At 34.3% G+C, this 15,995-nt stretch overlaps 1 protein-coding gene across 9 annotated transcripts in view; it reads left to right on the top strand.

The window, feature by feature from the left end:
* Positions 1 to 15,995, top strand: part of TRPC1 (transient receptor potential cation channel subfamily C member 1) — a 62,049-nt gene that overhangs the window by 33,367 nt on the left and 12,687 nt on the right. For 4 of the 9 annotated variants that reach the window (XM_004419286.3, XM_004419285.3, XM_014789028.2 and 1 more), the window contains 4 exons: positions 906 to 1,101; positions 5,461 to 5,797; positions 11,918 to 12,057; positions 13,691 to 13,834. In XM_004419286.3, coding sequence (XP_004419343.1) covers positions 906 to 1,101; positions 5,461 to 5,797; positions 11,918 to 12,057; positions 13,691 to 13,834 — 817 coding nt within the window. Of the gene's footprint in view, positions 1 to 905; positions 1,102 to 1,638; positions 3,437 to 5,460; positions 5,798 to 11,917; positions 12,058 to 12,304; positions 12,417 to 13,690; positions 13,835 to 15,995 lie in introns of those variants that run through there. The other 5 variants (XM_087430435.1, XM_087430433.1, XM_087430432.1 and 2 more) reach the window with 5 other exon arrangements.

Here is a 15,995-nt window from a genome sequence, read left to right as displayed (position 1 = left end):
TAAGGAAAAGAAGTTTTTAATTCTTTGAGTATAATTTTATGCAACCAGTTCATGGAAAACCCCGTTGTATAAAAGATTAACCAGTGAAAAATTTTCCTGTTTTCTCTTTAAGAAAAAAAAAAATCTGAGTAAAAAATTATTTTCCAAAGTCCAATCCCAGTTGACTCATAATTATTTACTTCTAATTTCATTTTTAAGTTATTACACGTGGACATAAATTTAATGTAACTGTTATTTTTTTAAAAATAATTATCTACTAAAACTTCTTAGTTTCTTACAAATTGATTCAGGTCTGCCTTTAACAAGCAGTTAAATCCTAAGTTTCAAGGAATAGTGATTCTGAAAGAGAATTCTTTACTAGGCATGTTTCACTATTTTTCTTTCTAACTTGAATTTTGGTCAAGTGAGCACTTTAAAAATGAATCAAAACAGTATTTTAATATCAGAAGTAGCATAAACATATTGTAGACTATTATTGAAAAAACCTCTAGTTAAAAATAATATTTGTTGGGTAGCATTAAGATATTATTTCTATTGTTCAGATAAATAATATAAAAGAAGTTCTGTACCAAACTTATAGAGAATAAGGGCAAATGAGTTAAGTGAAGAACAATTGACAAATATCAGAATTTCTAGGAATATCATTATATATAAAAGAACATTGTGCTCATCTAGGATTATCTGTGTGAACACAGGGAACATAATTGTGTTACACTTTCCCCCAAAGCTATGGAGAATTTATGTACCTACTAGTAGGTTCCTTTGACTGTCAACACAGAATGACTTCAGATTTTGTGTAGCACTATTAGAATTAAAATGTCACTGAGTAAAAAAATTTCTAGTGAAAACAGCTTAATTAGAAGATGGAAGTGACATTTCTAAGAACAGACTGTTGCATTTTGCAGGAATGATTATGAGGAACTAGCCCGGCAATGTAAAATGTTTGCTAAAGATTTGCTTGCACAAGCCCGGAATTCACGCGAATTGGAAGTTATCCTAAACCATACGTCTAATGATGAGCCTCTTGACAAGCGGGGATTACTAGAAGAAAGAATGAATTTAAGTCGTCTAAAACTTGCTATCAAATATAACCAAAAGGAGGTATGAGGTTTTCTGTGATCCATCTAAATTATTTCCTCCACAGTAGTCTAGTGGCTCAGAGCAAAGGGTTTGGAGCAACACATCTAGGTTGAGATCCTAGTTCTGCTTCATAAAAACTCTGTGTCCTTGAGAAAGTTATTGAATCTCTCTGAGCTTTAGTTTTAAGAATTAATGAAGAATGTGTATTTAAAGAGTTTAGCACCATGAGCACTAGTATTAACCAAGTACTCAGTAAGTGGTAGTTGCTAATATTTTTAACAATTAATATTAATTATAATAATAATATGGATGTTAATTTAATGTTTTTGCAAAATATTAGCTACACAGGTAAGATCCTGTGTAGTAAGTGCCTTCGTAATGAAGTTTCCTTCTTGCATTTTGTCCGTCATAGGTTTGTTTTATTGATCTGGTTATAAATAGCCCTTTCTGTAGTAATAGTGCCTTTCTGTGTAAAAACGAAGTGTTAGATATTATGTTTCCTGATTCTTCTTATTTGTTAATTCATTGTGAAACCCAAAGGTGGAGAGGCGCATGCTATGATAACTAAGTTGAATCTGGCTCTTCTGGCATCATCCCTTCCTATTAAGGGAAATACCTATTTCTACTCCCCATACACACACATGCACATGATTCAAGAACTTGAAGAAGGAAGGTATGCATTTTAAATTTTATTTTTTGAGATAATTTACTAAACATGGGTATTTACATGTAGATAATGATAATTCAGTTGATAGTATGGGGTATTGATAAATGGTACCTTTAAGGTATTATTTCTAAGACATTTTCATTATTAATATAGATGTTGGACTAAAACTTGCTTGTAAAATATATATTAATATAAAAATGGGGCTGAAATAGATAATGGTAGAAGGCAAGATACAAGACCTTCAGTGCTAGGAGCAGAATTTTTTATCATGGTTGAAAATTTGAGCCTCATGATAGCTTTGTGACTTAGGAAATTGATACAGGCATTTTAAGATGTTTACTTTAAGATTACCTAGATAGTATATTGCTTATCTAGATCCCTGGCTTTAAATCCTATACTTTTTCTAGTACTCCAAGATTCTTGCTCAAAGTAGAACATTTATAGGAAAAAAAATTAAGTACAAGAATTTGGATTAGTGTCGATATAAGATTATAAGTCAATAACATACCTATGTAGCTTGAAAAGGAAATACAATGCTAATGTGTATAAGTAGAAACAGAGAATATAGCAATCTTGATGTAATCTTCTTCTAATTATACATTTTGACACGATCTTAATTGGCTAGATCTTAGGTTGCTTACTTTTGTGTTCCATAACCTAAAATAGACATGAATACTAGAAAAATGATAAAATAAAGAGATAACAAGACACAAAATCAACTTAAGTGATTGGAAAAAGAACCTCAAAGAAAAGTGGAAAGAACCAAGATTATCCTGTCTAGGGAAGAAAAACTAAGAGGCAGTTTTCTAATCATATATATATATATATATCTCCTTGAAGGACTCACAGAGAATAACGAAATGTTCCATTCTAAAGAAGATGAAAGAGAAAGAAGCAAGAATAGTAATATTTTTAGTTGAAAGGAAGATACTCTATAATTTTAAGGATGAATGAAAATGTAAATTAATTCTTGAAACTAGATTTCTAAATATGATCAAAGGTGAAGATAATATTTTCCCAAATAGTCAGTAGACTTTGTTCAGTTATCCATCCTGAATAACAAACTACCCTGAAACTTAGTTGCATAAAACAGTACTTCATAGTCATTTTATAATAATAATATCATACTCATTTTTTGTGCTCTTGGATTCTGTAGGTCAGGAATTAGGAAAGGGCACAACAGGGATGATTTGTCTCTGCTTCACTATGTCTGGCGTCTCAGCTGGAGATAACTCAAATGACTGGGGGCTACAATCATCTGGAAGCTTCTTCACTCATATGTCTGGTGCCTGAGCAGCAGCCGAGGACTCAGGAACAGGAACCTCTGAGTGGGCTGGGTGCTCAGGTGGCTGGGTCCATAGGGCCTGGGGCTCCTGAGAACAGTGACTGGAACCATGGAGGGGCATGGCCATTGTAGTGGGTAGGCTTCGAGGAGATGGTCTGAGGAGGCTCTGAGGGCTGACTGGAGTGCCCACATGTAGCTTCTGTATGTGACCTGGACTTCTTCACAGCGGGGTGGCTTCGGGCTGGTAGGACTTTTTACATGGTAGTTCACAGCTCTAAGTACAAGTATTCCTCAAACAAGGTGGAAGCTGCATGGCTTTTTAAGACCTACCTTCAGAAGTCACATAGCACCACTTCATCCAGAATCTACTGGTTAAAGCAATCGCAAGCTTGTTGCATTGAAAGGTAGGGAACATTGATAGCCCACTTCTTGATGAGAGGAGTGTCGAAGAATTTGTTTCTATGTTTTAAAACCATCACAGCCTTAGAACGTTTCCAACTGAATTTTGTTCTTCCAAATACACATTTAACATCACTGTTAATTATTTTTTTTTTTCAGGGTTACATAGTTTATTCTTTTTTTTTTTTTTAATTTTTTGTTTATTGCAGTAACATTGGTTTATAACATTGTAAAATTAATTAAATCATCATTATATGGAGGGATGGCCAGGACAGCAGTCCGTCCTGGGATTGCTTTGATATTCGAGGGAAGGGTGAAACCACTAAGTTTGGAATGCTACTAAGCTGGGTAGTTGGTGGGAGGAAAAGCTGTTTCTCTCTCAGGTGTTTCATCTTGAGGGACAAATTAAGATTCCTTAAGAATGCTGGAATCTGAGAAGAATAAAGAATGAAGTAAAACTTAACTGCCAAAAATGAGTAAAACATATTAGGAAATTTCTTGATAAGCACAATAAACAACAACAAAAAAGTGTGTCTAATTTTTTTTACTACATTGTTGCATTCTACAAAGTATATTCTATCTCAGGATACATCATTTTTAGACAGAAGATTGACCAAATATTATTTTAGATATTATTATCACTTGTCCTTTACCTTGGTAATTTCAAACCTGATCACATTACTGTATCTAGAGTTATCAGAATCCTTAAGTTATACAGATCTTCCTCAACTTGTGATGGGGTTACATCCCGATAAACCCATCATCGTAAGTTGAAAATATCGTTAATCAAAAATGCATTTAATACACCTAACCTACCGAACATCATAGCTTAGCCTAGCTTACCTTAAATATGCTCAGAACACTTACATTAGCCTACAATTGGGCAAAATCATCTCACACAGAGCCTATTTTTTAATAAAGTGTTGAATATCTCATGTAATTTATTGAATACTGTACTGAAAGTGAAAAACAGAATGATTGTGTGGGTACAGAATGGTTGTAAGTGTATCAGTTATTTACCCTCATGATTGCATGGCTGACCGGGAGCTGTGGCTCGCTGCCCCTGCCCAGCATCACCAGAAGTAACTTACTGCGTATCACTGGCCCCGGAAAAGATCAAAATTCAAAATTCGAAGTACGGTTTCTACTGAATTTGTATCACTTTGGCACCATTGTAAAGTCGAAAAGTCATGAGTCAAACCATCGTTAAGTTGGGGACTATCTGTATGGTCACAGCCTGAGCATTATATTGGGAAAATATTGCTTCTGAAATTTGTAAACTAAGAAACTTTGTGAATTTTGGTGAATTAATTTCTGTACTTGAACTAAAATTTTCCTCTTATTTGGGAATAGTTTTCCTTTTCTTCTCACACAGAACTCAGTTTTAATCAGATTTAAGAATATCTTTAATACATTCTAAGAAATTCTCAGTATTTTCATGGAGCATAAATATATCTGATGTTTAGACTTTGATTGCTTTGCTATCTGGCATCTTGGTTTCTTGTAACTGAAATTAGTTTTTCTAGACTCAAGCCTCTTTCTATGGATTGTGCTTGTTAACTTTAAAATTTCATAAACATTATTATAAGAGTCTTTATAAATTAAATGTTGCAAAATGACTAAGTAGGCTAGTAATAGTAGTTAATACTTATGTAGTGCATGCTATGAACCAGGCACTATTTTAAAAGCTTTATATTTAATCTTCATAACAAGTTTATGAGTAGATACTGTTATTATCCCCATTTTACAGATGGGGAATTTGTGGCTTTGAGAGGTTTAAAAACTTGCTCAAGTCATTTAGTAAGTGGCAGAGCCTGGATTGGAATCTAGATAATCTGGCTCCAGAGTCTATGCTCTTAACCTCTACACTCTTATTTTATTACACGTAAGATAAAAAAAACCTATGTTGACTGTATAGAATTGATTTTTAAACTATTATTAAAACTTTGAATACCAATTAAATAATAGTGTAATCAGTTCGTATTTATAGATTTTATTTTACTTTTGTGTGTGTGTGTGTCCTTTTCAGTTTGTCTCCCAGTCTAACTGCCAGCAGTTCCTGAACACTGTTTGGTTTGGGCAGATGTCAGGTTACCGGCGTAAGCCCACCTGTAAGAAGATAATGACTGTTTTGACAGTTGGCATCTTTTGGCCAGTTTTGTCACTTTGTTATTTGATAGCTCCCAAATCTCAGTTTGGCAGAATCATTCACACACCTTTTATGAAATTTATTATTCATGGAGCATCATATTTCACATTCCTGCTGTTGCTAAACCTATACTCTCTTGTCTACAATGAGGATAAGAAAAACACAATGGGACCAGCCCTTGAAAGAATAGACTATCTTCTTATACTTTGGATTATTGGTAAGTATCAAGTTAGTTTCAAGGGTTCTGCCTTTATTTAACCCATTAATTCTCCCTTGCTTGGTGGCATTATAAACATGTTTTCAATTTCTAAGTTTACACTGTTTACACAGCAAAAATTTGAACACATCCATAATCGTTGAAGACTTAACTAACATTTTTGTAAAGATAAATGTTCCTGAACTTGATGGTAAGGAAGCAGATCTCTTATTTACTATTACTTAATTACATGGAAGTTAAAAATTCTTTATTCTCAGTCTAAAATTGTTCATGATTGTTAAAACAGAAAAACAAATTTTACTAATGAATGCTTTTTTGGTGTAAGAGTATGAACCTTTTCTTAGGTATTTTGAAATGTAATACATTTTATACTCATTTGCATTTTAAGAGCTAACTATTTTGTTTTAATTATATCATTAGTTTTCCTTTTAAGAACTTATGTAGTTACATCTTACTTTACCTCTATTAAAGAAACATTTAAATTACGATTTAAAGAGGTCCCTGGTGACTCCCTCTATAAGTCAGTTCTTTGTAATGATAGCCAGATCTCTTTAAAAAGGACAGGTTTTTTTAATATAAGACATTTTATTATCTGAAAATCGTTTTTTGTAAGTATTATGCTATATAATAAATATCTTAAATGACCTGTATTTTTTACTTCCTTTGCCTTTTTGGGGGGGCATGGGGAGTTGAGTTACAATCACATTGTCTATTTATGGTCTTGTAATGACATCTTTTTTATTTCCTTCTGGATCTTCAACCTTGTTTTTAACCTCAGCATTTCCCACCTGTCCTACTATTTGCTATAGATAAAAGGATATTGAAATTTAGCCTTTTCTATGGTATACAGTGCTGATTGGTTACTATGTTTTTGATTGGTTCGATTATTAAACAATTTGAGAAGAGTTATTGTACAGTGTTCACTTTTAGTTTTTCTTCAGCTATAAAAATAATTTTCATATTTTGGGATTTTTATTTTTATGTGGAAATCAGTTAATTTCAAGTAACTTGATTTCAATCAGAGTTTTATTACTTGTAGCTGTATTCAATCCATGACACATTAATGTTTAAAATTAGGTATATAAAGTAAAAATAATACACCTCTGAACTCTAGGTTAAACAGAATTAAATAATTTCTTCTTAATATTTTCCTGTTTCCTGTATTTCCGCTATCCTGTCTGAAATTTAATAGTTTAGGAAATAATTTATACTTTATCATATGTAGTTCCAAATTGCATTGTTGTGGATCTTTCCAATGGGAAATTTATTTATATTGTTATTTGAATAGGTAAAAAAATATTAGGCTGAAAGGAATCTCTGAGAAGCATTTTTTCCTCTATTCACTTAAACTACTTTTGAAAGATGGTTGTATATACTTTAGTCATAAGGAAAGAAAATTTTATATCATTTATCTATAGCCTGTTGTTTGAATAGTAGTAAGAAAGAAAGAATAGTTTCTTTCTTTTGTAAATAAGATTCACTTTACCCAAGTCTGTATAAGAATCAAATTAAAGTTTATGTTTCTTAGCAGTGAGTAAAAATTCACTGAACTCAAAAAGTCATACCACTCTTTGGATACCATAAATATTGCTGCTGTCACTGATTTTCATAATAATGGTAAAATTATGGCTACTCCTTTTTAAGCATGATGGCCCTGTTTTCAATAACATTTACATTTCAGTTTATACACAAATGTGCACATGCACACACACATGCACACACACAGACACGCTATTAATTTTCTGACCACATTCTGCCTCAGTAGAAGAGTGCAATGTGAATTAAGCCAGTAAAACTCCTGGAAGTGTTTTACTTTTCTCAGCACAGCTTCTGCTCTGAAACAATTAGATCTGAATAGACCTTGCCAGAGGTCTTCCAAGCCTGTTATGTTTAGATCCTTCTGGGTTTCCTTAAATATATAGATCTGAAACCACTCTGAGCACGTAGGACTAGTTTGCCTGCTTCTCTAAAGGCACTCTTCATTTCAAGAAATGAGCACAGCAACTTGTGACTCATGATGACTGACTTTTGTGCATTTGTTTCCTGTTTCTTTTCCTTAGCCCTCCAGAAAAAAGTAGGGTTAAATTATAAAAAGCAAGGTAAAAAAAAAAAAAGGAAACAGTGTGTTGATAAATGCGCAGAATATTAATGGTTTCCTTTTACTTAATTTTTTGCTATTGGAAGGTAGTAGAACAGCTCTTATAATAATGTGTGTTGTGTACCTGGTTTGTTCAAGTACAGGCAGAAATAGATGTGGTCCAACACTCATGGAGCTTATGGGCTAATTAAGACAAAAAGCCCATTAACTTGAGAATCACACAGATAAATAAAAAATCACAACTGAGTTAAGTGCTGCTACCTAAAGGTCATGGAGCTACTAAGTAAAGGTCATGGGGGAGCAAGCATATTTTAAGGGCATTTTACCTAGTCAGGGAGGTTGGAAAGGCTATCCTGAGGAAGTGATAAATGAGCTAAGATCTGAATGATAAATAGGAGTCAGCTAGGAGAATTGGAGAGAAAAGTAGTCTAGGCTGATATGAAAGTTACGTTCAGAGGCACCATGGCAAGAGGGAGCGTGGTACAAAGAATGGACTGAGTAAAGGCTGGAGCAAGGAGAACAGGAGAAGGAATTCAAGATGAAGCTGTAGAAATGGTTGTTGCACCAGACCGGGGACAGTCTTGAAGGCCGTGTTAAGTAATTTTGACTTTATTCTAAGAACCATGGAAAACCATTGAAGTTTTTAATTAGGTGAGTGACATGATCAGATTTGCCTTTTGAAAAGATCACTCTGGCTGCAGTGTGGAGGATTTGTTGGGAGCCTAGGGCTATGGCAAGAGTAGACGGATGGAGACCAAAAAGGAAGCTGGTACAGTAATCTGGATGAAAGCTGATGGTACCTTGGACTTAGGGTGATTGATAGAAAAAGAGAGAAGAGAACAGATTTGAGAGATATTTACAAAGTAAAGCCATAGGACATGGAAATACGTAGTATATAGGAGGTGAGGGAGAGGGAGATTATTAAGCAAGAAGGTATTTTGGAAAAGCATTAGATTTGGGGATTTATGAGGGGCGGAGATCCTGAATGTGATTTTGGATATGTTGAAATTAAAATCCAAAAGATGTGTCAATCAGACAATTGGATATCACAGTCTAGAGCTCAAGAGGAAGTCTAAGTTTGAGTTGGCAATGTGCAAATAATCTGCATATAGGTCGTGTATGAGACTATGGGCTTGAATGAGAGACACTTGAGAAAGCATAAAATGAAAAGAAGAGAGGACCTAGGAGGAAGCCTTGAGGAATCCCAAAATGGTGGGATTACAGCTTACTAATGTTAGTTACTAATTCTAAAAAACAAACACAAAAAAGGACAAAAATAGTTTAAAATTATTTTGTTCTTCCAATCCAATTCGGAAATATGAAATACGTCAAGTGTATTAGCTTCATTTTGGTTTGGGGTGTTGTTCAGGAGTTGGGAAGCCACCTGACAGTGGTACTCACTATTCTTTCATATGTATGCCTTTTTTCATCAAAAATCTTCTCCAATTCATGTTGTAATTTTTGTCAAGAGTTCTTATTAGGTATAGTATCGCATTTTACAGAAATAAAACAGTTATTTCTGTAAGCATCTTTCTTGGTTTAGTGTTTTATTGTTAGAGCATTGAGTTAACAAAATTGAAGTAATAAAATGTTACCTGCTAGTCTATTTGGTTTAACATTTTCGGATGGTTTTTATCTATTCATTTTAAATAGAAGCTCATCCAAGTGGAATTTTTTTTAAGTGTTTTTCCCTGTCAGATCTGCAAATATTTTGAAGTGTTTTTTCTATATAAAATATTGGTACTGTGTAATTAAGATGTTATGAACAGAGTTTTTGAAGAATGCTTCATGTATTTCCCAGGGGAATTATTCTGCCTACTGGTGAGCCAGAAAATGACTATGATTGGCTTAACTTGATCCCCACCCATACGTTATGTTGCAGCATACTATTCTTTTGTCACTTTAAATTCTCCTTAAAAATGTCTTAATGAAGGAATGTATCGTAAAACTATCCTGGGTTATATTACTGTTCTCTGGTACTCCTACGAATATATCTGTGGAAGAATTTCTTGCCTAAAAAGGGAGCGGTTTTTTTTTGTTTGGTTTTTATTTGTGTATATTTATTCATTTAGCAAATTTTTGAGCACCCAGTATGTATCAGGCATTATTCAAGACATTTAGGACACTGGTTAATAAAACAAAGATTCTTACCCTTGAAGAGCTTAGTCAAAGTAGGGGAAAGATAGTCAGTTAATAATAGACATAATAAGTAAACTATATCCAGTGTTTAAAAGTGATAAGTACTAAGGGAAAAGAAGGAAGCAGAGTTAGGGGATTGGGAGTGGGAGGCATGGGGTTTGCAGTTTTAAACAGGATGATCAGAGTAGGTGGTGAGCAAAGATGTGAAGTGAGGGAGTTGGCCAAGTGGATATCTGGGTGAGAAACTTCCAGCCAGAGGGAAGAGCCAATGTAAAGCCCTAAGGCAGGAGTCTGTGTATTCACAGCAAGGAGGCCAGTTGACAAGAGTAGTGGAAGAAAAGATTGATAGGAGATGAGGTCAGAGAGGAGAGGTAATATAGGGCCTTTTAGGCCATTGTAAGGAATTTGGTTTTAACTCTGAGTGAAATGAGATAAAAGGGAAGGTGCAGTGCCCACTGTGCGCCATCAGCAGCGGTGATCTTGGGTTCTCATTGGCATTCACACTCACAGGACACAATAGGCTGAAACCTGGCACCAGGTTTACTTAGCTTTGTAGGAGGATACAAGACAGGAAGTACAGCATGTCAAAATGACAGCTTCAAATATCTTTATTGGCGGTTCTTACAAAAGTCTGGGGCTGCTTCCCAGCCCCATAGTGGGCACATTCAGTTGTATAGGATGAGGCCATATGGCCACATGGATAGGTGTGGGCTACCCCAGCTAGAGAAGCCTGTTAAGAGGGACATCACGTGGAGAAGCTGAGGCCTGTGTTTCTCAACATGTTTTCATGTAGTCCTAGCTGTGTATATCCTTCAGAGTCTGTGAGTCTACTCATAGTCCCAATCCAGGTGCCGTTTCCCAATCAGTGGTTGTTTTTGTAATAATGTTGAACACAGCTTACCTTCCATATTTTTCTTAACATAGTGTGTTTCCAAGGAAACCACTTTAATAGATGATAACATGAGGTTATGTTTCCATGGAAAAAGAGTTCTGACCTGCAGTTAATCCTTTCTTCTCTGGGAGTTACTAAAGAGTTTTGAGGAGAGAAGTAACACTTGCATTTTAAAAGGTTTACTCTGGTGCTGTGTTGAGAATAGGTTTAAGAGAGATCAGGTAGTCTATTTCAGTAATCCAGGCAAGAGAGGATGGTAGCTTGAAGTTGAAGGGGTAGTGAGAAGGGTTAAATCCTAAAAATATTTTGAAATTAGAGCCAACAGAACTTGCTGTTGCTTTGAATGTTTCCTTTAAAAGAAATATGAGTCAAGGATGATGCAAAGACATTTGGATTGAGCAACTAGAAGGATGGAGTTGCCATTGACTCAGATGGGGCAGTCTTCAAGTGCAGTGAATTTGGGGGCAGAGATTAGGAGTTCAGTTCGGACATGTTAGGACATCCATCTGGAAATGTAGAGTAGCCAAGAGCCTATACCAGTTGAGTTTAGGGGAGAGATTTAGAGATATTATTATGTAGATACAGGTTGAGTTTAGAGATAAAAATTTGAAAGTCTGCCACATAGATGGTATTTAAAGCCGTTAGACTAGATGAGTGAATGTAGGAAAGAATGTAGATAAAGCAAAGAAAACAATCAGGAGCCCAGCCTTTGGGGGGGGGGGTGTATTTAGCCTCAATTTGTTTGTTTTCTTATGCTTGTTTCGCATCACTTATTAAAATCCCTCTCTGGGAAAGATATTGTCATATGAAACTTCAGGTTACTGTCTTTTAAATTTTGAGAACGTTTTATTAAAAAGTTCTTAATTTTTTTCTTCTGAATGAGGCTGTAGCTGATGCAAGTGTTATTTAGTACTTTGAGTCTTAAAGTATTTTTTAGTTTATTATTGAATTGAGCAAGTGTTATCTGATTTTTTTTTCTTCTTTTTTTTAGGGATGATTTGGTCAGACATTAAAAGGCTCTGGTATGAAGGGTTGGAAGACTTTTTAGAAGAATCTCGTAATCAACTCAGTTTTGTCATGAATTCACTTTATTTGGCAACCTTTGCCCTCAAAGTGGTTGCGCACAACAAGGTGACTACTAACTATGTCAATTGGAGGCACAAATGAAGTTTATTTAGGAAAAACCTGAGATATTTACCCATGTAACTCAGAGTTACATTGGCCCAAGTCTGTGTCTCATGTATTTCCATTTTGTTTTCTTCCTTTCCGATAGTTTAAAGGATGTTAATTACCTTTAAATGTTGGTTACCTGTTATATGCCAGGCATCATGGTTGATACTTGCTATACTTTATCTCATTCTATCCTCACAGGGACTCTATGAGACAGATGTCCTTTCCCCATTTTGCAAATAAGGAAAACGAAGCTCAGAGATATTAAGTAACTTGTCCAAGACCACACAGTAAGAAACCAAGACTGGATTTAAATCCAGGTCTGTCTAGGCATTTTCTTTCTACCAAATGCCAATTCCTTATACCTGAGCCAGGCTCATTTACCTCATTAACCTGTATATACTTAAAACGAGAACACAAAGTTACTTAAATTGATTAGTTTTAGATATCTTTATATCTGCCAGGAAAAATTATCTGAATGGAATACAATATATAGTATTTTACACATTCCAAATCATGATTATTATCTTCCACAGCTTAAAAAGTGATGTAAAGGTAATAAGTTTCTGATGTAAAGGTAATAAGTTTCTGATTTAAAATATTCTGAGATATTTTAAATCTCCCCCAGAAAAGGTAATAGATTTTGTTAACTATCGTTTTTTTAAACCATGAGTTTAGAATTCTTCTGAGGTATCACATTCAAGGAACTAAAAGATATAATATTTTCTGTTTTTTGACTAATTTATAGACTATAGAAAAAGCAAACTGGTTATCTTACATCATTTTACTTATTAAAAAGTCTCTATTCCTTTCATTGATCCGTAGTACAGAGCATGTTTGTTAGGTATGTTCGATGACCAGAGTTGTGAAATGGCTAAGAAAATAAAAATTGGTCATACAAAGATAAATGGTTCAGTAAAGAGGTTGAGGGTCCTTGGTTTTTAGACTGGTGTGTTTAGTTCTAGAAATGGGATGCCCATATAATTTATCATCCAAACACCTTGAGAGTGAAAGGGGGCACTATTAATAATTATGCCAGGAAAACTGGTATGTAATCTGGGACTATCCCAGGCAATTGCAACAGCTAGCCTCTATATGTCTGGGTATAGTAATGTACTCTTTTTTTCTTGGTATTTAGAAGGGAGAAGAACTTCTATGGTTCATTCTAGATTCCTGAGTCAAAGGGCTGTTAATTTAATAGCTGTTAAGGCTGTTAATTAATAGCTAATTAATTGACAGCAAACATACTTAAAGTTTGTGTTGTGGAATTGAAGAAAAACTAGCAAACATTTCATTCATAAAAAGTTTAATGACAGTTTTTTCAAAATTGTTTGCTTTTTTAAAACCTAAGCATTTTCGAGAAAACCTCTTTATAAAGAGTAAATGATATTGCCTCACATGCATAGAAATCTTTTATTTAGTTAAAACAATGTTATTACTATTAAAAGAGGAGGACTATATAAAACATAAAATGAAGATTACCCCTACAAGGAGACATAATTAAAATAGGTTTCTTTCAACAGTCAGAATATTTGTTTTTATTTTCCTGAATTGAGAGAGCTATTTACCTTTGGCTTTTTCTTCCTAACCTTAGTTTCATGATTTTGCTGATCGGAAGGACTGGGATGCATTCCATCCTACACTGGTGGCAGAAGGGCTTTTTGCATTTGCGAATGTTCTGAGTTATCTTCGTCTCTTTTTTATGTATACAACAAGCTCTATCTTGGGTCCATTACAGGTAAATAATTAAAATTTCTTAAAGAATATTTGTTAGATGTCATTATTATTACATCTCTCTACTTGTCCACTGGAACATTGTTCCTTTATGATGTTAAAGCTAAACTTTGCTTTTGAAAATAATTAACAATTAAAAGGACAAAGCATGTTCATCTGCTTTGCTTCTGGCTGAATGATAATCCTTTGCTTTCAGGTATTCAAACTTTATTAAGCTGTGGTCCATTGTCCCTCTCCCTGTTGTTCATAGACATAGACGCGTTTAAAATATAGTTATACTTCAGACAGTAGAAGGACGTAAAAATTTGCTTTTTACCGAAATGAATCTCACATTTAAAGTTTTAAGTGATAAATATAAGGAAGTGTTGTGCAAACAGAATTCATACTTCATGATTTTGAAAATATGTAAGCTGTATTTTAAAAAATTACTCTTACTTTGTTTAATAAATACTAAATGTAGTAAGTTGGAAAATAGCATATTTAGAGCTAAAAAATTTCATAGAGTTCATGTAGTCCAGCTTTGTGCTTTATAGTACTTTATAGTCAAAGAAATTGAGCTTTTGAGATGGTGTGTGATTTGTTCAAAGTAGCATGATTATCATGCATAAGAATCCAGGACTAAATTCTAAGTCTCTTCGCACTAAAGAAAGGACTCAGAATTGGTTGAATTTACCCCACAGATTTTAGTAGTTGATTGTTTTTAGAAGGTGGGATCAACTCTGCTAGGTGACTAGCTCTACATAATAGTTTAAGTTAACTTATAAGTCTGAAAATTTGAGCAATATTCATTTTTCCTTGATAAGTCAAAATTTACTAACAATTTAGATTCTCTTTTATATAGATATACTTTTTTTGGTGAGGAAGATTAGCCCTAAGCTAACAGCTGTTGCCAGTCCTCCTCTTTTTGCTGAGGAAGATTGGCCCTGGGCTAACATCCGTTTCCATCTTCCTCTACTTTATATGTGGGACGCCTGCCACAGCATGGCTTGATAAGCAGCGCATAGGTCTGCGCCTAGGATCCGAACCTGCGAACCCTGGGCTGCCGAAGCGGAGCGTATGAACTTAACCATTACGCCACCGGGCCGGCCTCCAAGATTCTCTTTTATATTTTTAAAGGAGATATTTTAAATAAAAGGTATAATTACCTTCTCCAAACAGAGATAGGAAAATAAAATATGTAGGAGAAACCTGATTTGATTTGGCTTGTCCTATCATCCTGCAACGGTATTTCCTGAGATGTGACTCCCTTAACCAAGTCCTGTGAGATTCTCTGACTGAAATAAGTTTGGGACACATGCATTCCTTATACCTCTTTTGGGAATTCACAGTGCACATTATCACATTAAAGCCTGTGAGAAAGAAGTAAGGAAGCTTGTTTAAACTTGTTCAAACTATCCTTACCTAAATTCATTTAACATCATACCCATTTTTCATGAAATAAGCTCAGGTCTCTGTTTTTCTCCAAAACATAGTATGTGAAACACTGGTTTAGACTATCTGTTATTTTGATTTAATTTTGCCACTAATATCTTCTATAAATGTTTTAATTAAGAGTCAATAGTATTTTTATATGCACATTGAATTTTTGTTTTAGTTAAAAACTGATGATGTCACTAAGTTTCTATACTGGATATTTCTTTAAAGAGTTTTACAAAGACTTAAAAAGGAGAACGTATGTTATTATTTCTTAATGAATTATCATTTGTTTTTCTGAGAACTGCTGAGTCAGGTCTTCCTGACTTAATCTCTTCCCAAAAGAACTATAGATGTGTATACAAATAATGCATAAGTGGGTGTGTCTCATTTCAGCTGTTGTGTGTGTTTTTCTCCTCCAGCAGGATAATTTATATTGTTCTAATAGCCGTAGAACTGACAAATAATTTAAGTCAAGCCAGCAAGTATTTATTGTGTTCCTATTTTTTAAAAGGACTGCAGGTTCATCATAATATATGTTTAAATATTATGATTTAATCCAACAAATGATTTTTAAAAATTATCTTTATTAAGGTATAATTTGCATACAATAAAATGCACCCATCTTAACTGTAGAGTTTGGTGAGTTTTGCAAATGCGTAAACATGTTTAATCACCACCGTAATCAAGGTATAGAATGTTTGTATCACCCCAAAAAGTTTCTTGCATTTAGTATTCCCCCCACCCTCATC

This window comes from Ceratotherium simum, chromosome 5 (assembly GCF_057802395.1).
Source record: "Ceratotherium simum simum isolate JZ-2026a chromosome 5, ASM5780239v1, whole genome shotgun sequence".
In the NCBI taxonomy this organism is placed as follows: domain Eukaryota; kingdom Metazoa; phylum Chordata; class Mammalia; order Perissodactyla; family Rhinocerotidae; genus Ceratotherium; species Ceratotherium simum.
This window is presented reverse-complemented; position numbering and strand designations above follow the sequence as displayed.